Genomic DNA, 26,593 nt, shown 5'->3' with positions numbered 1-26,593 from the left:
ACCCTCAAATATAGCCCTTCACTACTTGTTTTTTAAATTATAAATAAGAAAACTAAAACTAGCAGAGAAGGTAACTAAAAGTAAATGCAATTTTTGAAAGAAAAAAAAAATAAAAGCAAGAAAACTCACTCTGGAGACATCCTTCAGCCAACGTAGAGGTCCCAGATACTGCAGTTCCTCTAATGGCCACTCGAGGCTCACTTAAAAAAGTGAGTCCATCCCATTAAAGGCCATTTTACACCCAGTGGGCAGTGCCTCGTGATCGGCAGCATACGACACAGCTGTTGCTAGTCGGCTTCTGCTGGTCGTCCACCTCTTGACTTTTGTAACCTGGTGTGTGATGTCACTGCTGCTGCAGCTGTAAACAGTGTGTTTTAATGATTTATCAGTACAGCAGGTCAGAGATTCACAGATTATACAGAAGGAGATGTTGCAACAGTTTAAAAACGCAGGACAGTTATAACTTCTTCTCCTGTATCTGAACTGATGTGGCGGTTTTTGCCTATCGTCAGGACACCTATCGTCCAGGAGAATACAGCAGAATACCTGCGCTGTAACGTTAGCATAAATGGATCTGTGTGATGTTAGTGGTAGTGCAAGAAGAGACCAATGTGGCGAGCATACCAGGCCCTTAATAGCAGGCTGTAGCTTCCAGGTCTAAAAAGTGGTCAATGCAAATGTCCCTGAGATCTGCATTGTTTTTAATGGTCACCAGGGGGCGACATCTGTGGTTGCAAGAAAGACCTTTGGCCCTATGGAAGTTCATGGGTAAATGATGCTCTGCCTAAAGTTGTGCATTATTAGTAATGCTTCTTGTTTCAGTTACTGAATAATTAATCATAGACTGCTATACAAACACAGCTGTTTATTTTAATCAGAGAAGTCGCCTCCTGCTGGTAATTACAGGGAGCGTCGACTGAGCCATACCAGCTTCACATTTCATACCTGGAAACTATGTCCATCTGTGAAAAACATTTGAGGCAGTGAAAACTCGGCTAAAGTCCAGAATTCTGATTTTTTACATTTTTATGTTGACTGAAATTTTAAAAGTTCTAGATTAAGTTTGGTTTTCACTTCTGTTCAAACTGTTAAACTTTATTTCAGTTTCCACGAAATCATTCATGAAACCGTGAACTCATCATCATATTCCTAAACCTGGACAAAGTCATGTAACCCAAACAGTTGCTGCACACCATTCCACTTGCGTGAGTTGTATAATGCTTGACAGTCAGGATGTGTTGCATTGTCTTGTGTTTTGCTGCATCCCCACTCTGGTTCCCATGCACCCTCCCATCAGCTGACCGGTCACTGACCTGTGCAGCCGGTGGCACTGGCGTGAACCCTGGTTCAAAACGTCGCCAAGTTCACAGTGACCGAGCGTCCATCAGATAACGACCTTGGCAGGACTACGGGGTCCTGCAGCGGACACAAATAGGCCAGGCTGTTTGTGTCCCATTAATTTTCTGCCACATTGCTTCACTCTGTTCTCGGCCTGTCAGCGAGGGTAGTCAGGTGGTTGCTGGAAATGCCTGATGGGCACCGCAAAGTGACCTCAGGGGTGATCTCACTTTCATGTTTTAGTGCATGAGATGAAGATATGAAGCGGAAAATATTGAACTACCAAGTGTTTCTACAGTTTAAGTAGCTGAAGGGTGAGAGGGAGTTTCAAATCATCCAACCAAGGAATTCTGAGGTGGGAGAGTCGCAGTTATAAAACAAAATGACAGAATTTAATGTCTCTATATAAAGACTTACATGCCGATATAACCCAACTAGTTCTGAATATATTGTATAGGAAGTTTTATATTTTTGGTCAAAGCCTTTATAATATTCACTGGTTTGAGGGATTTTAAGTTCTTGAATTTATCACAACACTGGTATCCAATTTGTCTTTTTGGAATAACCAAACTGGAGCTGCAGATACTCCTTTTTTGTCCCCTCACCTACCAATCTGTTGAACTGGTCCAGTCATACAAAGAGACTGGAAACCTGCACTCACTGGGGATAAATATGTATCAGCCAACTAGTTGGCGAGTGGTAGTTGGAGGTTTCTGGGAACAATTGCAAAGATGATGCTGCACCAAAAACCTTTTGGTGATTGCTTTGGTCATTAGCAGATTGTTGGACGCAGAGTTCCCTTCAAACACTCGCTCACTAACGACCAAGAAGTAGTGAAAGAACTTTTTCCTCCAAAATAAAAGTTGTGCCTTACTGCTGAAACCACTGCCACAGAGAGAGTGTTTGGAGACAAGTTTCAATTTCAATTTTTAAATTTAATTTAATTTACACAGCACCAAATCACAACAATAGTCGCCTCAAGGCGCTTTATATTGCAAGGTAGACCCTACAATAATAGATACTGAGAAAAACCAACAATCATATGACCCCCTATGAGCAAGCACTTTGGTGACAGTGGGAAGGAAAAACTCCCTTTCAACAGGAACAAGCTTCCGGCAGAACCAGGCCCAGGGAGGGGCAGGGCCATCTGCTGTAACTGGTTGGGGTGAGAGAAGGAAGACAAGTTTGTGTCTTCCAATCTGCTACTAACCAAAGCAGTAAGAAGGAGGTTTCCTCTGTAGCATCATATAATTCTTTGAGACCAGTTTCACTCAGCACCTGGCAGTAAACTCTCACCAGTGCAATACAGATTTTTCTCTAGGACACTAATTACCACCGGGTCTCTACGCCTGTGTGACTGATGCCTAAGAAACAGCAGAAATCAAACGTTTTCTGTCAGCCAATAATGTGGAACTATGACTACACACTTCTCACACATGCATATCTGGTGTCTCAGTAATGTGGTTTACAAGTGAAAGATTCCTGCTTTGATCCCAGGAGCAGACACACAAATCCCTTTAGGGTTGCATGAGGAAGGGCATCCAGCTTAAAAACTCAGATCAAAACATTGCTACACCCACTGTGGTTACCCCCCTGTGAATAAGGGAGCGGCTTTGGCTTTTCATGTGCATTTCTCTGTCATCGCCAGCTTGTCTTCAAATGGTCAGAATGCAGCAGGTTCTTGACCAGAGTCTGCTCCATGTTCATATTTTATATCCACACTTTTGAATCTGTGGCACCTAAACTGTGGGACAGCCTTCCTCAGTCCTTCAGGCCAGCTGAGTAAGTCCTTCATCATTTCTTAGGTCAAATCTCATTTTTTATTTGTTAGCTTAATTTGTAATTTGTTTGTTACTGTGTAACAAAATTCTTTATAAAGTAATTTTAGGAGGAGATTTCTCGCTGCCAAAGGGAGTTCGTTCCCCCACAGTCATTGTAAGCGCCAGACGTCTGCTTTGTATTTTATTTACGATTGAGTTCATGTTTGTTTTATTATTCATAGATTCATTACATAAGTGCAGTAGTAGCATGAAACCCTGTGTGAGAGGGAAGGGGAGGAGCATGGACAGAGAGGTTAGGAGTCTCACGGTTTTCTGACCGTGTACGCAGCTAGTATTGGATAACTGCTATTTTTTGGAATTTTCATGCCTTTTTTTTTGGAAGGAGTTCATTGTTACACCCTCAGTTTGTAATAAATAAAACAGTCTTCAAACCATAATGCAACTGGAAGCATTTCTTTTGGAAACCAGGAACACGCGTCAGCCATAGACTCCCCTTTTTTGAACTTGGTTTATTGGAAATTACCCTACATTTAGTCAGAAAACCTTCTTGCTCCTTTTTTGGGAAAAGGAATACTGAAAAGGATCATGTTTAGCAACGCCGTGCACTGTGGATTGAAGGCAATAGCCTACTTGGAGGAAGAATCACGGTAAGCAGTGAAAACAAGCTTTGCTACTGTGGAAATTTGTCATAATGCATGAGAGTGATGAAGAACTAGTGTGTGGAAAAAGAGAACCAAAAATGACAGAAAAGGCTGTCGAGGAAAAGCTGCACAGGTTGACCCAGTCTAGAAAGGCTAAGCTAGGCCACCTAACTAGCCAAGCTAATCAGCTCGAACGGCTAATGGAAGATGATGCTAACGTGAATGCTGTTAAGCAGAAATTGCGTTTAGACTACCAAGATTCATTTGGAGAACTGTGTAAGATAAATGATAGTTTGAGAGTATTAATGCATGAGGAAGAATTTGAAAAGGACCAAAGTTCTTGGTATGAACCTAATGCTAGTCGTATTCGTGGATTTATGCAACATGTGGAAACGTGGGTTAAAGCAGCTGAGGAGCGCACAGAACAAGCTAGACAGTGTGATGCAGACATCCAGCCTTCCGACAGTGTTTCTGTGATGTCCGCTGCATTAAGCAGTAAAAGCAGGAGGCGCAGGTCAGCCGTTGGGAGCCAAGTGTCCACTGCTTCCTCAGCACGCCTCAAAGCTGAAATGGAGAGAGCCACATTGCTCGCACAAGCAACTGCTCTCAAACAAAAACAAGAGCTTGAACGACAGGAAACTGAGTTGAAAGCAAAAAGAGAGCAGCTAGATCTGCAAACTGCTATTGCCGCCTCTGATGCTAAAATAAAGGTATTAGAGAATTTTGAAAATGAGCGCTCGTCACATGTGAGTCCTGCATACCCAACGACTATTGATTCTGGATTCATACCATTACCTGTAAGTCAAACTCCAGTCACCAACACAGAAAATGGATATGGGGAATTCATGCCTTTACAAAATCACCCTATTGGTACGCAGCAGTCTAGAGTGGATTTTGCAGCAGATGAGCAAGCAGTTGAAACGCTCTGTACTGTTATGACACGCCAGAATAATATAACAGAGCTGATGGTGAAACAACAAAAAATGATGACATTGCCACCTTTAGACATCCCTACCTTCAGTGGTGATCCTCTAGATTACAATACATTTGTAAGCGCCTTTGAGCACGGAGTAGAGTCTCGCACTGAAAGTCCTAAGGACCGCCTCTACTTCTTAGAGCAGTTCACTAATGGACAGCCGAAAGAGCTAATAAAGAGCTGCCTTCATATGAAGCCAGATGTAGGCTATCACAAGGCTAAACAGCTCCTTAAAGAGCATTTTGGAAATGACTACAAAGTTGCTGTAGCCTACATGAACAAGGTCTCAAACTGGGCACCTATCAAGCCAGAAGATGCAGAAGCTTTAAATGCGTTTTCACTCTTTCTGACAGCTTGCTGTAACACCATGGCTGAAGTGAGTTACATGGAGGAACTTGATAACGTCGCAAGCCTGAAAGCCATTGTAGCAAAACTTCCATACAAGTTACGTGAAAGGTGGAGATCTGTTGTGTGTGGTATGCAAGAGCGAGGCGACAGACGAGTCAAGTTCAATGATTTGGTGGAGTTTATTAATAAACAAGCCAAAATTGCACTTCACCCTGTTTTTGGTGACATAAAGGATAGCACCACTGCTAAACCATTCACCATTAAACAAAACAGTAACAAGGATCAGAAAAGGGTTGTAATGAAGAAGTCATTCACCACCAGTGCCATACCATTGGACATTCAGGAGAAAGACACAAAGCCAATGGAAAACACAAATTATGTGAAACCCACTCCACAGGCATGTCTGTTCTGTAACGGTGGGCACATCATAGACCTGTGTGGTAAGTTTAAGGGCAAGCCACACAACGAAAAGTTGGAATTTTTGAAAGGCAAAGGACTGTGTTTTAGCTGTTTGAAGCAAGGTCACATGAGCAAACTTTGTAAGAGAAAGGTGAGCTGTGAGGTATGTTCTCTTGCTCATCATACATTGTTGCATATCAAGAAAAGGGACACAGACGCTGACACAGAGAAGAAAACTAAGAACAGTGAAAGTCAAACAATCTTAAGTGCCTTTGTCTGTGCAGAGTCTGAGGATTGTGGGCCAACTGGGGCCGGGGAAGATGACTGCACACTTGCAATAGTTCCTGTACAGGTCAAGGCCAAAAAGGGAAGTGTAGTAGTGCAGACTTACGCCTTCTTGGACCCAGGAAGCTCTGCCACATTCTGTACAGAGACATTAATGGACAAATTGAAGATCACTGGAAGGAAAACTGACATACTACTGAAAACTATGAATGAAGAGAAACCTGTCTGTACTCATGTAGTGTCAGGCTTGGAGGTCAGTAGTTTATCTGGTGACGACTTTATTGATCTGCCAGATGTCTTCACACAAAGGACAATACCTGTAGGAAAAGAAAACATACCCCTACAGAAAGATCTCGAAAAGTGGCCTTACCTTAAAGAAGTAAAACTGCCTCGAATTGAGACTGACATTGGATTGCTTATAGGAGCAAATGTACCTAAAGCAATGGAGCCATGGGAGGTTGTAAGCAGTGTAGGTAATGGACCGTATGCTGTAAGAACCAAGCTAGGTTGGACTGTGAATGGACCTTTGAGAGAAACTGGCTGTCATGCAGACAAGAGAAACCCAGCCAAGGCTAATGCAAACCGCATATCAGTGAGCCGTTTAGAGAACCTGTGGCTTCAACAGTTCATGGTGGATTTTCCAGAGGGAAGAAAACATGATGAAGTGGAAATGTCAAGAGAGGACCATCAGTTTATGGACATGGCCATGGAATCTGCAAAACTGATGGATGGCCACTATACAATATGTCTACCTCTGAAGAACAGATTGGTCAACATGCCAAATAATCGCTCAGTCGCTGAACAACGAGCACGTAACTTGAGGCTTAAATTTCTCAGGAATGACTGCTTCCGACAAGAGTACACAGACTTCATGGAAGACCTTCTTAAAAAGGGCTATGCAGTACAACTGTCAAATGATGAACTGGCGCACAAAGAAGGAAAAGTGTGGTATATACCCCATCACGCCGTGTACCACCCTGTGAAGCAGAAATTAAGAGTTGTGTTCGACTGTGCAGCATCCTATCAGGGCACATCCCTGAATGATCAACTTCTTCAGGGTCCAGATTTGACCAGCAGTCTCATTGGTGTTGTCATACGATTTAGACAGGAACCTGTTGCAATTATGGCAGACGTTGAAGCAATGTTTCACCAGGTGAAGGTGCCTGACGGTGACTCTGACTTACTTAGGTTCCTCTGGTGGACAGGTGGCGACTGCAATCAAGCTTTGACTGAGCACAAGATGACTGTGCATTTGTTTGGGGCCACATCCTCACCCAGTTGTGCCAATTTCGCTTTGAGGAAGTGTGCTGAAGACCAGAGTAGGCAGTTCAGAGCTGAAGTTGTTCAAACAGTATTGCAGAACTTTTACGTTGATGACTGTCTCAAGTCTGTCGCTACGGAGGAGGCAGCTATATCAATGTGTCAAGATCTAATGAAAATCTGTGCCAACGGAGGCTTCCGTCTCAACAAATGGGTGAGCAACCGAAGGAAGGTGCTTGACTCCATCCCAAAGTCTGAACTGGCAGCAGAAATGAAAAGCCTGGACCTGGATCATGGCAAACTTCCACTTGAGAGGGCCCTTGGTCTCAATTGGTGTGTTGAGTCAGACACATTCAGATTTAAGATCAACATCAAAGATCGCCCATTCACAAGAAGAGGACTTCTTTCTGTCATTGGATCAGTGTATGACCCATTAGGCATTTTGGCGCCAGCAGTCTTGCCAGCAAAGATTATCCTGCAGGAATTGTGCAGATTGAAGATCGGGTGGGATGACGACTTACCTGAGCACATAAAGAGGCGGTGGACTGACTGGTTAACCAGCCTTCCTGCTTTGGAACACTTCTCAGTTGCAAGATGTTTCAAGCCCAAAGATTTTGGAAATGATGTATTTGCACAACTACATCACTTTGCAGATGCAAGTGAGGATGCATATGGCTCAGTCAGCTACCTACTCATGCGTAACACGAGCAATGAGACACAATGTGCATTTATGATGGGCAAGTCCAGAGTGGCGCCTCTCAGGCCTCCTACCATACCCCGTCTGGAATTGACTGCTGCTACAGTAGCCATTAGGATGGATAGTGTCCTGAGAAGAGAGCTACAACTGAACCTTGCAGAATCAGTTTTTTGGACAGACAGTACGGTGGTGCTCCAGTATCTCCGGAATGAGACCACGCGTTTTCGTACGTTTGTGGCAAACAGAGTTGCAGCTATTCTGAAAGGCTCTGATGTGGAACAGTGGAAACACATCAGCACAGACAAGAATCCTGCTGACTGCGCCTCAAGAGGGCAAAGAGTAGATGAATTTATGAAGAACAGAACGTGGGTGTCTGGGCCAGATTTTCTTCGCAGTCCAGTAGAGTTTTGGCCTAACACTCCATTGAATTGTCCGGAAATCACTTCTGGTGATCCTGAGATCAAGAAGGCCACAGTAAACAAAATAGAGGTGGAAGAAAATGTTGCTCCATTCAAGAGACTGATAAATTACTTCTCATCATGGACAAAGTTGAAAAGAGCGGTGGCGTGGTTCCTGAAACTTAAAGCCTTACTTTGGAGTCTCTGTCAAAAACGTAAAGAGCTATGCGTAACCAGTGTGGAGAATAGCTTTGACAATGATCGACAGCTGAGGCAAAGTCAGATTGACAGTTTCAGGACAAGCTTTAAGCCTACACAAATTTCAGTGGAAGACCTGAATCAAGCAGAGCTCGATATAATCAGATTTTGCCAAAAGGAGAAATTCTCGGAAGAGGTTTCAGCTCTTCACAAGGGACAAAGTGTGAAGCGCAACAGCCATTTATACAAACTGAACCCTGTACTACAGGAAGATCTGTTGAGAGTTGGTGGAAGATTGAGCTGGGCAGCTATGCCGGAAATCGCTAAGCAGCCTATTATCCTGTCTAGAGACTTTCACATTTCTGACTTAGTCCTCCAACAGATACATGAAGAAACTGGGCATGGAGGGCGCAATCACATGCTCTCTGAATTGCGACAGAAGTTTTGGATCCCAAGTGCCAACACAGCCATTAGAAAGATCATCGCAAAGTGTGTGACATGTCGTCGCTTGCATGGGAGAATTGGGAAACAACTGATGGCTGATCTTCCACAAGAGCGAGTGTTGCCAGATGATCCACCCTTCACCCGGGTTGGTGTAGACTACTTCGGCCCATTCGAAGTAAGACGTGGAAGAACCATCTTAAAAAGATACGGTGTTATATTCACTTGTTTAGCGGTTCGTGCAGTACACATAGAGCTGGCCTCATCATTAGACACAGATTCATGCATAAATGCAATCCGGCGCTTCATAGCACGGAGAGGACAAGTGAAGGCGATTCGCTCAGATAATGGGACAAATTTTGTTGCTGCCAATCGTGAGCTGAAGGAAGCAATCGCTGACTGGAACACTTCACCGTTTCAGCATCTATTTCAACAGCATGGAATTAAGTGGACATTTAACCCTCCCACTGCTTCACATCATGGGAGAGGTTGATAAGATCAATACGAAAAGTGCTGAATTCTACTGTGAGAGAACAAGTTCTGGAAGAAGAATGCCTTCATACAGTCTTATGTGAGGCAGAGTCGATCATCAACAGCCGACCAATCACCAGGGCATCAAGCGACCCAAATGATTTGGAGGCTCTGACACCTAATCATCTTTTGTTGTTGAAAACAAAATCTTCATTGCCTCCAGGATTGTTTGACCAGAATGACCTCTACTCACGACGTAGATGGAAACAGGTGCAATATATGTCCAATCTATTTTGGAAGAGATGGACTAAAGAATACCTACCTCAACTTCAGGAACGTCAGCGGTGGGCCACAGCATCAAGAAACTTTGCAGAAGGAGATGTTGTTCTTCTTGTGGACGACTGTGCACCACGAAATTCATGGATTATGGGAAAGATCATCAAAACAGTTCCAGACAAGAAGGGTCTCGTTCGCCGAGTACGGATAAAGACAAAGACTAATGTTTTGGACAGACCCATCACCAAGATTTGTCTGCTTGTGGAATCTGAATGGGCTAGTGGTAAAGACTAAGCCCCTACGATGAGCCATGTGCTAGCAACCTCTGGCTCTTTCCTTCTTTCTCTCTTTCCTTCTTTTCTTTCTTATTCTTTTTCACCTGTTCTTTTGGAAATGGACAGAAACCAGCCTTAATATACTTTGCAAAGCTGATTGGCAAAGTATTGGACAATTCATTTGTCTATAAATAATATTTTGTCATGTGTTTAAACATTGGATATGTCTAAACGTGGTTCATATTAAGTTTGTAAAGTTAAAAAATGTGGTAATTGTTCTAAGGCAATACATTATTAGAACAATTAGGGGCCGGTAATGTAAGCGCCAGACGTCTGCTTTGTATTTTATTTACGATTGAGTTCATGTTTGTTTTATTATTCATAGATTCATTACATAAGTGCAGTAGTAGCATGAAACCCTGTGTGAGAGGGAAGGGGAGGAGCATGGACAGAGAGGTTAGGAGTCTCACGGTTTTCTGACCGTGTACGCAGCTAGTATTGGATAACTGCTATTTTTTGGAATTTTCATGCCTTTTTTTTTGGAAGGAGTTCATTGTTACACCCTCAGTTTGTAATAAATAAAACAGTCTTCAAACCATAATGCAACTGGAAGCATTTCTTTTGGAAACCAGGAACACGCGTCAGCCATAGACTCCCCTTTTTTGAACTTGGTTTATTGGAAATTACCCTACAGTCATCATGTGGACATTGTTGGGTTTGTACTACAGTAGGGTGTGAAACTTACAAAATGAAGCACCTGGTCCGAACTGAAACTATAAATGACATTGAACTGAAGTTATAAATCTGGAGTCCGTGAAATATAATTGACAAGGTTTATAAATATAATTTTCAGGAGGATGAGAATTGCCAACTGGCAGGGGAGCCTCCAGAATTTCTTCATAGGGGTGGCCATCTGGGGGTCACTAAAAGTATCGGGGTGGCACACCAAAAACAGAATTTTTAGTTCCATTATGCTGCTGTAAAACACAGGTTACTGAGGGGTTCGGCAAATTATTGGGGGGGGGTGGCCAGTGGGTAGTCACTCTGACAACTAAGACCATTATTACCCATCACTATCAGCTTCTTATTGGGGGTTTACTTACCCACAGAGGGCACATATAAGGGCCACTGAGATTAAAGTGTTGAAGCTCTTTTCATCTTCTTGCTCAAAAACATTCTTGTCTTTCTTTGTGAAGGCTTCAGAAGATTTTGTTTGCAGAAAAAATAAAGATAAAGATAAAGCATGACATAACTCTGAAGTTCAGTCGCACTGCTGACTCACCACGTGCATCAGCGTCTTCTCTTAATGCATCCTATGAAATCTTTTCCGCCTCCTCTGAGCTATAAAAATCTTTCTGCTGCAGAATTTTTAGTCTCAGTGCTTCCTCAGCCTTCTCCTCCTCCTTTTTTTCATTGGTGTGCGTTCTGGTTCAAAGGCAGTTCTTGGGCAAGATAAGGGACACCCATTTGCGAAATGAGGGGGAAAACGGGGTCAGATGTTGACTTGGATAGAGTGATTGGTGGCCAAGATCAGCTCCTCACATGTGTTTTCTTTAAGTCTATTTTAATCTCTGCTGCTGCTGCTGTCACAGAAAAAACCACAATGCAACATGCAAACTCGGTGGTTTGGTGTACATTGCCATTGATGTGCTGAGTCAGTTTCCACAGACTCTGCAGGCTCTATTGTGTGACTTTGGGAATAAAAAAGGACTGAAGTTAGAATCTGGCCACTGCAGAAGATCACCAGGAGTTCATCCATCCTGAGCCAGTTCAGAAATGTGACTGTTTTAAAGTTGTTGTAAAAATATCCATCCAGTGTATACGACATTTTCTTCTTTAGTTTAAAGACTGCTACACAAACAAGTCTTCAACTGGCAGGGAGTTTGTTCCATCCTTGCAGGAGAACACTCTGCAGGTGGAGGAGAGCCATAGGAGAGGTGGAGAATAAACTTAGCCTGGGTGTCTATTGTCTTGTGCAGTCTGGGAGATGATTGAATGTTAGGGTGGGTACAGTTTCCTCCTCCGGGTCCTGTGGGGCTGGGCGGTCCTGCTGCCGTAGGCCCTGGTCTGGATGGGCCTGGGCTCCCTTGCCTTGGTGGGTGCCGAAGGACGGGGGTGCCTACAGGGGTCAGCGGGGGAGCTGGCCCCAGGGAGGGGCATCTTGCTCCTCCCTTCTTTTCCTCCCCATCCCCGGCTGCCTCCCTCTTCCCGCTCCAACACACCCACCCACACAAGTAGGGCCTGTCCCCTTCTGGCCACCTGTGCCTCAATTTTATTCCACAACATAGACATCCACATTACTCACACTCTCATAACACATACATATAGGGCCTTGAGGGTGGGCACGTTAATGGCGTCCAGTGGACGGTCTGTGTATTCAACCCCACCTTTGGCACCGGTGCCCACCTCTCAATTTCAAATCCATGTAGACATTGAGGGTTCTCGGGAGGGGCCGTGCTAACACCTGCTGCCCTCTGGCAGCAGCACCATGCTCTCCCTTGTTTTAAATGCACCTTAGAACAACACACAGCAACACTACACATGAGCGAGAGGAGGGAGGTTTGGGGTCTTCACACACCCCTGTTCTCTGCTGACCATTGGGGCGGGGGGGCTGGGAGGAGGTGTTGGCTGTCTGATTCGGATCTGGGATGCGGGGCCTCCCTGCTGCTGCGGAGCCTGGGGCGGTCTGCTTGCCTCCACCCCGGGGGAAAGGGTAACATCTCCTGGGTGTAGGTGCCGTTTCCCCCTCCAGGGGCGAGGGTACCTGGACCTGGCGTATAGAGTCTGTTTGGAGAGTGTGATTGTGTGTACAGTGTCCATGTATGTCTATCTCTACATTGGGTGAGTGCTGAGTATTTGTATATGTGTGCATGAGGGTGGGAATGCATGTTTGTGTCTGTGTCTATATGTCAGGTTGGGTCTTACACTCCACCTCTCTGGGAACTCCCAGGCCCTCCAAAGGCCTATCTCCCCTCACCACACTCCCTGTCGGTAACTGATGCCCTCAGGGGTCGGTGCGTTGGTGGTTCTTGGTGTCCGGGGCTGGGCCCTCAGGTATGTACCAGCTCACTCCCGGTGACTACTTGGCGGGGCCTGGTGCCTGTTGCTCAGTCAGGCCTCTTCCGGGGCAAAGGGGGCCCTCGGGTCTCCGGCCTCTGGGCCTGCGGCTCGGTTTACTCTGGCACAGCTGGCTGCCGGCACTGCAGCCCCCTCTTGCTTCTGCTCTGTGGCTACTGGGTGACCCTTCATCTGGGGCTCTCCTCAGCTCTTCCCAGGAGGGTGGCACGGATGCCCCTCCGGTGGTCCTCCTTGGGCTCTCGCACTCTGGGGCCTCTGGATGTCTGGGGCCTGGATCTCCTCCATGCCTGCTTCATGCCCTGGGGGACGGGGCTATGGCTTTCTACACCCTCTTGCAGACCATTACATGGGGAAACCTTTTGAATACAAGCGCGCTGATCCACACAGGTGCACACGGGTGTTCACTGTCCATAGACATAAACTACACCTTTATTGGCTGCCATTTCCAAGCACATTGTGCGCTGTCGGTCCTGCTTGCTACACAACAACATTCAATATTTAGTATTTACTGCTGTTTACACTTAGCTAGATTAACATGGTGGTGTTGTGTTTAGTATGTTGCTCTGTTTTTGCTTGTTTTCTCTTCTTTCTCTTTTTAAGTGCCCTTTCTCACTGTCCCTCTTCCCTTCTGTTTTTCTTTTCCTTCATCTTTCGTTCTCCCTTTCCTATCCCTCAGTCATGTCTGTCCTGTCTGTAACAACTGAAAATAAAATAAAATAAATAATAACAACAAATGGATGATCAAATGGACCAATACGGCAAGGCCGTGATGATCCATTTGGCAAAGTAAATCCATTGGGTCTCCTTGTTGGTCTTCAGACAACAATTCTGACAGCTAAAGAACCAAATGGGACAGGCAAAAAACAACAACAAGTCTTTAATTGGTACAGGTATACCTTTATATGAACCCATATGTTAGTATGATGGCAACAAAATTGACTTGATACTTCATTAAATACAGCTAGCTGGCCAAACCCCCGTATCTAGCAACAACAATGCGTTGTTGTTTTTAACTGGAATCCCATTGAACTTCATGCATTGTTAGTGGATGTGAATGGCTCTACATTGCTAGGAAGCAAAACCAACCTGTTTTTCCAGCTACTACCACTATTGGAATGCAGTCAAACTGAGAAACACTGCAAGTACAAGAAACGCAGCATTGGTTGAACTTATGACTTATAATTCATCTGTCTTAGCAGGTAAACTAGTACTAGCAAACAGCCGTATAACTGAGCAAACGGTAAAAATCCAACAGATTAATTCGACCTGCTGATGTTTGCTTGTTTTAGGAACTTAAACAGATTACTACTGTAGTAGTTAGCTGGTTAGCGATGGCTGTTTTTGGTCCTCATGTGTTAGCTGCATTTGAGTGTGTGTCCTTTGGCCACTCGTTTGTTAATGTTGGCAGTTGGTGGAGTTTATTTCCAAGCTAACATTAGCTAGTGTTGCCTTAGTGGTTCTGTAGGGAGGAGACTGAATCAATCAGTCCACGGGCTGATAGAGGAAACTGAGAAGGTCAGAGGTTCTAAGTTGGGTCACACACTGGCAACAAAAAGGGTATTTAAAGCATAAGAATTCTCCCGTAGTGCACCTTTAAGACAGTGTTTTAATAACTAATTAAATACACAGTGGCCATTTTCCTTTTTGGGGATCAGCTGTTTATTTTTGTGTACTTTTTATCAGTGTAGTGCGCTTTTTCTGAAGTGGAGCTGGAACCAGTTTACAGCTTCCATCATCAGCTCATTAGCGCAATGAAGATCTTGACCATGAAATATTCAGAAATATTTTTCCTCATTTCCTCATTTCCTCGCCCGTACCCGACCTCCTCACCTCTCTGGACCCGTGCTGCCCGTGTTCTGGTTGAGAGTAAAATGTACACATCGATAACAATTTCTCTAAATGGCTGTTTCAGGTCATTGGGGGAGCACTTAATTATTATAATGAGGTAAAAGAGAGGTCTTTAGAGAAAAATTAACCCACAGGCCCAGCTCAGTGGTGCGTTACAGCGATCCGCTAAACTAGACAAATAAAGTCAGGTCTGGTTTATTTATGGTGAGCTTTTGAGAAGGAAAAAATGCACCTAACTGAGCGATAAAGTGCTTAAATTAGCTTTTTTAAAAACAAACTAACATCATTATAATGGTATGCCCTCGTTATATCTAGCAGGATATTTATTCTCAATCTTGTGAGGGAAGATAATAAAAACAGTAAAGTGGAAAAAAGGTTAAAGTGACACAGCAAACCTGATCTACTCAGCAGGTTAACAAGTTCGTGCAAGGTGCAGACTTGTGCTTCAGTTTCCTGTCTCAAGACATACCACAGTCCGTGCTGCATGTCTTCTGTAGGGCAGTTAATAGTCTGGCGTGGCAGCGTTGAAAATGATTGGATGTTGCAACGCAGCTAATTTGAGCTAACTTTCTCTATTTTTGACTCTGTGGTTCTGCATTCCCTCAAAGTTAAGCTCGGCCAAAAAACTATTTAGCTGCATTTCAAACTCACCAAAACTGAATCTGCGGAAGAAATCAACTCCCGAAAAACTGTTCTTAGATTATCTTTTTTTTTTCTGCCACCATTCGTGGAGAAACTATGTTTTGAAAGTATTTTTAATATATTTTAACGTCCTCTTGTCCCATTTTTGTGCAGCTGAGCTGACCTTAAGGCGAAAGAAGTGAGGAAAATGTGGTATTTTGGAGGAAGCAATGCTGTGTGGATAGCTCTTAAAGGTTAGAAGTTGAGACTTAAGGTGAATCTTTGCAGGCAGAGCAGCTGAAGGAAATGCAGACAGCTAACCAGTCTGTGGAGGATATGAAGGAGGAGGAGGAAGAGCGGGTATGGACATACAGGAGATAATTATTGGCTGTGTCAGACAACATCTGTTATGTCAGCATTCCAGCCGTCAGCCTCGAGGAGGACGAGCTGAAAAAGCGCCTGCAGAGCTCAGCGTTGTTCGGAGGCACCGAGAAGCTTGCGTTCAGTCGAAGCCTTTACACTCACAGGGTCACAAGTTCAAACTCCCCTCTGCCCCACTGCAGTGTCTTTGACCGAGACCGACTCCCCTCAGGCTGACCGTGACCTCTGACCTGGTGCACTAGCAAAAGGAAACTTCCTTTCCTTCAGCTCGATCTGTATCATCAACTTGACATACAGTTGCCTCAAATGTCATTTTCCTGCAATAAAGTGAGTCGATTGTCACAAGTGCATCATTCTGTTGAAGCATACTGTGACCTAAAGGACAAACACCAGCAGGATTCAGATATTTTCTTATATTTTGGAACTTTGTAAAGTATTGCATCATTTAATTCAGTTTATTAGCCCCTGAGGAAATTATGTGGTCACATAAGTCTGAATTCAGTCCAGTTTTATTTATATAGCACCAAATCACAGTCACCTCAAGGTGCTTTTGTATTGTAAGGTAAAGACCCTACAATATTACAGCCCCCTATGAGCAGGCACTTGGTGACAAGGAAAATCTCCCCCCTGGTTGGAGGTAAGGGGAGGAAAACAGAGTGCATAAAATATAAAAGATGGCTGTGATGACTGCATTTTGAACCTTTTTTTTAACCATATTTAGGTGGGAGGGCGATGTGCTCGTGACGTGTTCACACCGAGCATGTAGCTAAGTTTGTGCTGAGTAATGCAAATACGCCGGGTCTGTGCAAGCTCAAAAATACACTTCAGTAAAGAATTTGCTTCATTCTGTGTTTGTTAAAGTCAAGCAGGTGAGACTCTGTCCCAGAAAAATGCTGCAAAACGCCTCGACTAATGTGGATCAAAGGTCCACTTCAGTTATTCAGAGTGGAAACATCGCTAACTTTAGCTTTAAAATCCCAAACACATCATTAACAAAAAAAACACATCAATCAAAGAGTTTTAAAGACAAGGATCTTTATGGAAGCTATCCATAAAGGCCCAAAATATTTTAGTATTAGGCTGTAAAAATGTTTATTTCTCCCTAAAGCTGGATATTTTAACATGGGAGTCTATGGGGAATGCCTCTAGTGGAAACCAGAGGAACTGCATCTTTTTTGCTCTGGTGGTTGATGCATCAACACGCCAATGAGCAAAAACGATGATTTTTATCAAATCGAAGACTTCTGAAAGCAGCAGAAGTCATGCAACATTGCACGATGCAGCAGGTGTGTTGCCCTTAAGGGGTCATAAAACAAGTGAGAATAGGAAGGAGGAGGGCAGACAAGAAGAAAGGAACAAATGGGAAAAAGAAAGAAAGCGCAAACTGATGAAAGATGGAAAGAGGTAAAGGAGGAGGGGAAGAGAAGGGACTGTACTGAAGTAAAAACAGGCGGTAAACCAACTGACAGATTTACATGTTGTCTGAGAGATTGATGATATGGAGCAACATACCAGCGATGTTCATTTCCAAATCTTTGTGGGTTTTTCTTTAGCTATTTAAAAATGTCTAAGGAATCCAGAGAAACACAGCACACACACACACTAACCATCATATTCTTTTTTTCTTTGCAACAACCCAGCATCACAGCAGAATTTATCATAGATGAACTGCTAGTTTCACAATAAAGGCTCTAAATCGGTGAGATACGCACATTTTTGGTCCCATGTTTTCAGCTCACACTGGTTCTAATCTCAGGGTCAACAATATTTTAAGAGTTTGGCAACAAAATGTGTTTTACAACATGTTCCATTTTCTTATTGGTCACTAGCTGAATGAATATGGCCTTAGATTAGTTAGTTATTATAAAGACTCCTTCAGGTCTCAGAAGACTAATGTTCATGTAGACTGGACTCATAAGAATGAAGCTAAACAGAGGAAAAATAATTCCATCAGCTAAGAAAAAACAGACTGCATAAAGAGACTGACATAGCCCCACTGTGGTTTTAAACGCATGCATTTTCAAACCTAGCATTTTGGTCTCTATTACATTAGGATTTTGGAACAAGAGAGCTTAGAGGATGAGAGGGTGGAGCACCAAGTTATCAGATAATGTTAGGTTGGTGCAGGTGCATCACAGACACTGACAATTAGTGTTCAGTAACATCCAACTAAAACGCTCAAATCTGATTCAGCAAAACTGGAGCTCAGACTTCTTGAACAATGCAAACTTTCAGCCTTAATACAATTAAAACAGGTACGTAACAGGTTTTAACAGGTTTGACGATGAAGGAAATTATCTGTAGGATAATCTCATCTGCTGTAAAGATGACATTCGAGCACGGGGTGACTCAATGACAGAACCTCCGCTGGACATTAGAGGAAGTGCAGTTTTTGATATTGAATAGACGGATAAGGATTTATGGTATTACCTTGATTATGCACACGTAATACAGCCATTCAGAGCGTAGATGAATCAAAACAAGCGTCCATGTGTGGACGGACCAGCTGATTATGGTTGTTGCATTCAGCTGCTGTCAGAAATTCTCCACCGGCGATGGTTTGTGTGAAATGAGAATGGTGGACACAGTAAAGTATTTTGTAATGCTGTGATATCACAAAAACTTACAAGGAGATATTTTACGACACACAAGAGATGATAGAATATCTCACAAGCACTTCGAGATTGTGAAACAAGATCCCTGAGTGAAAGCGTATCGCTTTATAATGTCTTCTTGATGCTAAATGGGACAATAATCTATCCAGTGATCGCCATGCGCTGACTCACAAGAAGTAATGTTTGAGACCATATACTTATCAGGTCGATTTTCCAATACATAGGTTGCTTTTTACAGGCGCCCCCTGCTGGCCATAAGAAAGAATGCATTTCAAACATGTCGGCTTCAGGTGTCACAGCTCAGTTTGTATATGACCAGTGTATACAAGCTCCTGCATGAAGCAGGAAGTTCTGAGTGCCAACGTTTATGAAGGAAAAATGTAACTAATGACGATAGCAGGGTTCATTGTGAGTGGACGATATACGGGAGCTGAATGGGAGCCTATTAGAGTCAGAAGCTGATCCGAGAAGCTGCATAAACATAAATGATGAGCTTTTTAAAATTTTACAGCATTGTACCAGACGACTCACAGACCGGTCTGTGAGTTGTCTGGTACCGGGCCGCCAGAGTTGAGGCTCGGGTGTGAAATTTATGGTTTTCAGGGTTTTTATCATTATTTTTTAAATCATTTTTATCAATAACTTGGTTTCCCTGGGTCTTTTCCTGTGTGTTATGAATAAATCTTCTTTTTTTGGTACCAGTACTGGTTTCATTTTGTTGTATTTATTCGCGACACCTTAAAGGCCGGTCCGTGAAAATATTGTCGGACATAAACCGGTCCGTGACACAAAAAAGGTTGGGGAACGCTGCTTTAGAGTTCTTCTTTGGACATTGCTTTTCCACTTAATTTCTAATCTTTGTCAGTATGTGGGGAAGCGGTCAGGAGAGAGGCCCAGCAGTAAGCGTCTGAAGCCATGTATAAAGCACGGTAGGGGCTATGTCATGGTTTTGGGTTTTCAAGCTTGTCAGACGTTTACCACCTCCGTTTTTTGCCTTATTTCCATGTATGTTTGCACATGTGTCAACAAACTGCTGCACCTATTTCCAGTCTTCTTGGAAAAAGAAAAAGAAAAGACGTGTGGCTGGAGATCTGATCACAGTAGTGTATATCATAGGAAGAAAGCTCCAGAACAACACTACATACTACTGGAAATGTGCCTTTTATGGGGGAATTTTCCTGCCGTTTAACCGACTGCTTGTCTGCTACATACCACAGCACAGTTCAAGAGTTCAGTTAATTCATGAACTCTGTCAGGGCACCACACCCAGCAGCGGCACATGAAAGCCTCCTGTACGTGTTTGTGCTGTTGTGTCCTCATGCATTTGTGATTCTACAGTATGTTTGGAAGTTTGTCTGCACATGAACCCGCGTTAAAGCGCTCACATGGTCTGTGCACACAGGTGTTTTCACTTATTCTGCTTGATTAGACCTCTATGTGGGCGTGGGCAGGCCGTGACTGACAGTTAAGTGACTCTTTGGTTAATTGTGTTGCACCTTTCAAATGAATAAAACCTTTGGGAGTCTTTGTACTAGCAGCTGTGTCACGCACAGCTCGGATGCAGAGCGGGAACTGGCTGCTTTTCAAAAATCACACTTCGAACTATGATTAACAGATTTTCAGCAAATCATGTTATAACTTCAAATGTGCAAATACATCAGCCTTAGTAATAAGTCACAGGGTAACCAAGAAACAGGAAGTGGAGTTAGTAAGGAAGGAGGCGTCAAAGAAGTGACTTTTACAGAGGAAGCGGTTTAACAGAAGTGTTAATATTCTGTACTTTAAAAGGAAACAAGTCTCTTCAGCCATTTCCAGACCAAAGGCCTGATCTCTGTCCTCTGTCTAATGACTAATGACACATTACCTCTGAAACAGTAAACTAACAGACAGCTCCTTTGAAATTTATAGTTTTGAAACTACCAATCACAATCCACTCATTCCAGCTTAGACTCCTGTCTCGATTTAATTACTTAAATGAACTCAGACGTATGTGGAGAGGGCGTGGCTGTTTATTGGATGTGCTCTGTGCTCAGCCCCTCCCTCCAGGATGGTGACCATGGCGTCTATTTTAGTGTATTAGAAATGATTTACAGTAGTTCCTTTAACGTCCACACGAGGCAGACTCTTGTTTCTGCTCATTAAACCACTGCAATTCACTGAAACTATGATACATCCTGTGATAATGAAGTTATATATAATCCTAATAGTACTGGTTACATTCGGTGCTATTGTGGTGAATTGGGTTTTTTCAGTCTTATTCTTACATGATTATTATAACTATTTTAACTTTAAAAGGGGTTACAGGAGATTTGTTACCAACTCAAAACTGAACCAGAAACTCACTGAAATACAGCAATGACAGTGCATCATTGGTCCGCATGGTGCAGCAACAGGAGGATACACTGAGATCCTTCCGTCTTTTGGAGGAACAGTTGACACATAACTAATGTAATAAACAGCTTTAGCAGCAGCACCTAAACTGAGGTGTGAAATTAAAACCTACAAAAGCAGAAGTTGAACATAACAACCTAACACCATCTGAATAATGTAAGTTACAGTTCATTTGAGACTCTAAGCAAGAAGAAGATGGAATCCAAAGCAATGACTGTTACCTATAATGCTAATGTTTATGCATCTGCAGGTAAGATGTTTTTCCATCTAACTGAAGGTTATAGAAAAATTAAACTCATGTTATTAAGTATTGTACAGGAGTCAAAGCTAAAACCCTGTAATTCAATGATGTGTCTGCACATAACAGAACATGTAATGGGTTTATAGCATGGTGACTGCCAGTTCTGGATTCTAAAGGAAACAAATAAAAAATTCTTTCTCTGTAAATATGTTTCTGGGAAATATATTTGATGACTTTTTCCTCATTAAGCAGAGGAACCGTGTTTGGGACATCACACAGGGACAAGCTAGCAGATGCAAAGAGTTGTTACAGTTTTTACACTCTGACATAATTTAATATGAAGTTTAATTTCATTCTTTTGAATTTAATCTTTGCTATTTCAGATGAAGTTGATCAAGAGGATGTTTATGTTAACTCTGCAGTTCCCACTGTGGAGAAACACAAGCCCACGTCAGGTAGATTGTGACTAATACATGCAGTGTGTTCATAAAGTCTAAACAATACTAAAGTACTTATAAGTAATATGAATATGAATGGTGTTTCTTATTTTTCTGTCAGATAAGAAGCGTCCCTTCATCATTCCTGATGATGTTCGACCTTTTTTACCGTTGGCGGTGTGTTGGGTGATACTTTTAATAATCTTGTTCCTTCGTATCCACTGTGAGTATAACTCAGCTCAGTGATGTATAAGCAAAGGATTAGAAAATGTACACGTACGTCGTCAGTTTATTAGGCACACCGGTTCAACTGCTTGTTAATAGAAATATTTGATCAGCTCAGTGCATTCAGGCAATTACACGTGCGCACAGACTCTCTAGGGTTTACACAGTGTAAGCTGAGAAAGATCAAATATCCAGTGAGCTTCAGTTCTTTGGATGAAAACGCCTTGCTGAGGTCAGACATCAGATGTGAATGCTTCAAGCTGACAGGAAGTTAACTGTAACACAAATAACCACTTGTCACAACCACGGTATGTGTAACCCGTGTGTGTGTGTCAGATGTGAAATGACATGACAGAAAACAGTGCGGCTCAGAGAAATTTGGTGTCTGCACTGAAAAACAAGTAAATAAAATTAAACAATAAAAGATGCAAATAAATTCAGGATCTCGGATTTCGTTAATTTGTAATTCCAAACAGAAATTCACAGGTCAACTTTTAAGCTCATATGCACTAAAATTATATTAACTGGCATCTATAATTGTGTTCAGCAGCCTCAGCTAAATATAGCAGCACACATTAAACTGAATTTGAAAGCAAAACCTTCACAATTTCACAAAGAAGTGATGAGCTGTGTGTGTAGTGCGCCATCACAGACAGACATGCACACACACTCACAATTAAAAAGACATGTTCTGGTGAAATTCATTTCAGCTGCTATGCATAAGAGCATCACTGAACATGTAACACGTTGAACCTTGAAGCAGATAGAAGACATTCAGATGATACTGTCTGAGTTTGGCAACATGAAAGCAGAGATTCATCCTGCGTCATATTAACAGTTCTGCTCTGCTGGTGGGGTGATGTGTGGGGGATATTGTCTTGGCACACTTTGGGATCTTAAGTGCCGACTGTCATAGAGGGCCGTGGTGGGCAAGAGTTTCACCCAAACACAGGAAGGAGAGGTGGGAGAAATAACCTTAGAGGTAGCTTTATTAGCTGTGGTGATCAACTAAAGATGAATACAAAGAAACACTAAAAGAAACAAGCAAAAGATAAACTAGAAACTAAAACTCTTCCAAACAAGGAACTCGTGACTTGGCATAAACGAGAGAAAACGGAACACATGAGAACACACAGCTAATGTGGACGACACGACAGGACTTACACAGAGGATAACGGGGGGATGGGAAACACAGCTGGAGCTAATCAGACACAACGAGAACTGGAGGAAGAAAAACTAACCACGCTGAACGCAGGACAAGGGATTTTCAAAATAAAATAGGAAAATTGAGAAGCACACTAAGACATAGACTGATTACAGGGAACATTATGTTTGTATGTGTATAAATTCACTCTTACCTTTTTCCATAATATAGAGTTAGTGTAGGATTAGAGTTAGGATATTACCTATGATTATTTAAACAACATAGACATATATAAGCTGAACAGTGAAAAGGATGTGAGTGATTACATTTTACTACTAAAATACTCTGGCTTCCTCCCACAGTCCAAAGAAATGCAATTAGTGGGGATGGTTAATTGGAAACTCTAAATTCCCCATAAGAGTGAATTTGGGTGCGTGTGAGTGCGAATGGTTGTCTGTGTCTATGTGTTGGCACTGCGACAGAACTTTCTTAGTAATGCACTACAAAAGTAGTCTTTAAGCTATAGTTCTTATTGTATGTACAGTATATTTCATTATGATAGGCAAACACTTTACTTCTTTTTACATTCTAGTTACCTCTGTCATTTCTGCCAAACTGAATCACAACCTCCAGGAAGTAATCAGTCTCAATGAACACTGGAAGCAGGACCGGGATGATCTGAATGTCCAGATATACAACATGAGAGAAGCTCAATCTTCGTTGGGGGACAACTTCAGAAACCTGAAAGATGAAAACGATCAACTGAAGAGAAAAATTCAGAAGCTAAGCGCAGAGAAGCAGTCCATAAGTGAAGAAGTTCAGCGGCTGAAAGCAGAGAAGCAGTCCATGAGTGAAGAAGTTCAGCGACTGAAAGCAGAGAAGCAGTCCATGAGTGAAGAAGTTCAGCGGCTGAAAGCAGAGAAGCAGTCCATGAGTGAAGAAGTTCAGCGACTGAAAGCAGAGAAGCAGTCCATGAGTGAAGAAGTTCAGCGGCTGAAAGCAGAGAAGCAGCGACTGAACAAAACATATGAATACACTACTGCAATCCCAACGGTGACAATGTGGAACACAACGAGTGATATAACTGTTCATAACAGTTCTATTTCATGGATGTGGATGTCCCACTATCGCCGAAGTATGACAACCTTTCCTACTTCTCCTGCAAATATGGCTAATTCTATCATAATACATTAATGCGGTATGATAGCTGGTCTCTTGTTTCAGGGAGGCAGCTTGAGCCTTGTCAGAGAGGATGGCTCCAATTCAAGTCCAGCTGCTACGTGACCAGTAACCATGACTCTCTGGATCAGAAGACCTGGGAAGGAGCTCGAGATGACTGCAGAGGAAGGAATTCAGAATTGGTGGTTATAGAAAGTCCAGAGGAACAGGTAAGACCTGGAACTTTGAGACCTCCAACATGCATACTGGTTAAATGAACCACTTTAACTGGCTTGAATGAATGCAGACCTCAAATGCTTGGTCCTAATAAGCTTTTTTCTGCCTCTTGTATTTGTGATATTGTTTTGGTCAATAATCACTTAATAATGTCATAAATCTGTGTAGGACTGATCAATAAATCAACATTTTCTCCCACAATGAGGAGCTTACCAAAATTCCTAATAATACCACAAGATACTTGAACTTGAGACAGCAGTTCATCCCAAAATTGAACAAGAGTGAAATCTTAAGTTGGGTGTATTATAGATTAAAGGCTGTCAGTCATAAACATATCTGATCTCTTTCTGTGATACTCAGGACTTCGTCTATAGCAGCTTAATTCGGTTGGGAGCCAGTGACTACTGGACTGGCTTGAGGGTCAAAAGTGGCAGCTGGAACTGGGTTGATGGACGTAATCTGACTGACCAGTAAGACATATTTCTTAATCCAAAGAATTATGAGATATATCCGTCATGATCTAACCAGCGTATTGTTTTTCCAGCTACTGGATACAACCACCAGCTGACAACGAGGGCTGTGTGATTTCTGTCAGAGGGACCAGTGGGTGGAAAGCTGTGAGCTGTGACATCAAAAATTCTTGGATATGTGAACAGGGCGCTCTGTCTGGTTAAATATTTCTCCTAAACCAGAGCATATAAGGGTATTTATTCTATATAAGGCAATACTGATTGACTCAAACATACTGCACAGAAATATGAAGATATATGCTTTGATATTTAATCTTAATATATGAAAGATGATTTGAATCCTTTATAGAAACTGTACTCTGTCTATTAATAAAACATGATTTTTATTTCATAAGTATATGCTAATAAATGGTTTGAATTATATACATGTAACTGTATTTTTTCCTGATTGCCATTTAATGGCACTTGGAGGATAATGCCTGATGACTTGCGTTTGTGCTTTCAGCCTATATTCGTTATTCCTTGAAGATTTCTCAGGCAGAGACACTGAACAATCTGTGAGGAATACCAGTTTAATCCCGTTTACCTGTGAATAAGGCTAGATCTGCAAGGTCATAATAGAATGGGAGAGAGAGTTTTGCAAGAGACACTTTTTTTTTTCGTTTTTGGAATTTTGAGGCATTTTAAGTTGGCAGATTAATCTGTTTCTTAAAATAAATAATTCTCATATTTTGTTCCTCTTCTTTGTCTTGGTTTTGTCTTTTTGATTGTGTAACACCACAGACACACAATATATCTTGATTTTTAGACTTCCTGTCACTCTGCTATTAAAAAACCAAGGCATTTGAAGAAAAGGCCAAAATTAGGTAGCATCTCAAAGCATAATTAGGAACCTTTGAAATAGAGTAGAGACTGATGATGCATGCATCGTGGATCACAACAGGGCCACAAACACCATAAAAGACCGCGACTCTCTGGTTTAGAAGACCTGGGAAGGAGCTCGAGATGACTGCAGAGGTAGGAATTCAGAATTGGCTGTTATAGAAAGTCCAGAGGAACAGGTAAGACCTGGAACTTGGTTCACAAGTATCCAATCACAATGTTAATGTAATCCTAAACAGATACAGGCTAGGTAAAGCAAATCAGTCTGATCATAATAGAGGAAACATTCACATCTCTGTGGAAATATGTCCCATATATGTTTATGGGCAGAGGTTCCCAAAGTGTGGGGCCCGCCCCTTAGGGGGAGGCACAGAGCCATTGCAAGGGGGGCGCGGTATGAAAAGAAAGAGGGGGAAAAAAAAAAGTTCGGACACTGCTAGCATAATTGACAGGTTTTTGACGGGGCGTCCACACAAACGCAAAGCAGGAGATGAAGCATCGCCAAATATGTTTCCAAACCAACTTCCTTCCAAGCCAAAGACTAGAAAATATGGTGACGCAAATCTTCCTTTGGCTTCACCTGCACAAGTGCCGAGGTAAGTCTCCTCAGCAAATTGGTTTTCCCTGTGTCGGGAGCAGCGTTGGGCTCTCCAAATCACAGACAAACAGTATCCTACATCCGACAAAACAGTATTTTGTCTCTATCTGCCATTCTGCAATTCATCTCCTGTAAACAATAACGTGGCGCACAGCGTGACGTGAAAAAAGGCACATACCTTTGACGTTGCGTGACGAACTCTGTATTCCTCGTCCACACGTAAACGCAAAAAAGGAGTTTTAAAAAATCTCAGTTTTTGGTGATTCGAAACACCGTTTACGTGGACGAAAGGCCCAAACGCATAGAAACAGCTGCGTGTTCAAAAATACCCGTGTAGGTATGGACGTAGCATAAAAGAGTTAGTAGTGTATTTTATTACTACCTGTAACTTATTGCAGGTTAATTGTATTTGCTTAATTTTCCGGGGCGGGAACATTTTTCTTATAAAAGAAAGGGGGGCCTAGCAAAAAGAGTTTGGGAACC

General features: G+C 42.6%; 1 protein-coding gene across 1 annotated transcript; it reads left to right on the top strand.

The window, feature by feature from the left end:
• Positions 1-20,841: 20,841 nt before the first annotated feature.
• LOC309721014 (uncharacterized protein) lies at positions 20,842-24,907 on the top strand. Its single transcript, XM_082558315.1, has 7 exons — positions 20,842-20,968; positions 21,343-21,414; positions 21,518-21,619; positions 23,358-23,900; positions 23,990-24,153; positions 24,521-24,630; positions 24,705-24,907. The coding sequence occupies exons 1-7, from the start codon at positions 20,914-20,916 to the stop codon at positions 24,832-24,834; spliced, it is 1,176 nt and encodes a 391-aa protein (XP_082414441.1). The 5' UTR covers positions 20,842-20,913; the 3' UTR covers positions 24,835-24,907.
• Positions 24,908-26,593: the final 1,686 nt, after the last annotated feature.

Source organism: Aulonocara stuartgranti, assembly GCF_965226115.1.
Source record: "Aulonocara stuartgranti genome assembly, chromosome: 13".
In the NCBI taxonomy this organism is placed as follows: domain Eukaryota; kingdom Metazoa; phylum Chordata; class Actinopteri; order Cichliformes; family Cichlidae; genus Aulonocara; species Aulonocara stuartgranti.
The sequence above is the reverse complement of the archived record's forward strand: the minus strand, read 5'-3'. Positions and strand labels throughout refer to the sequence as shown.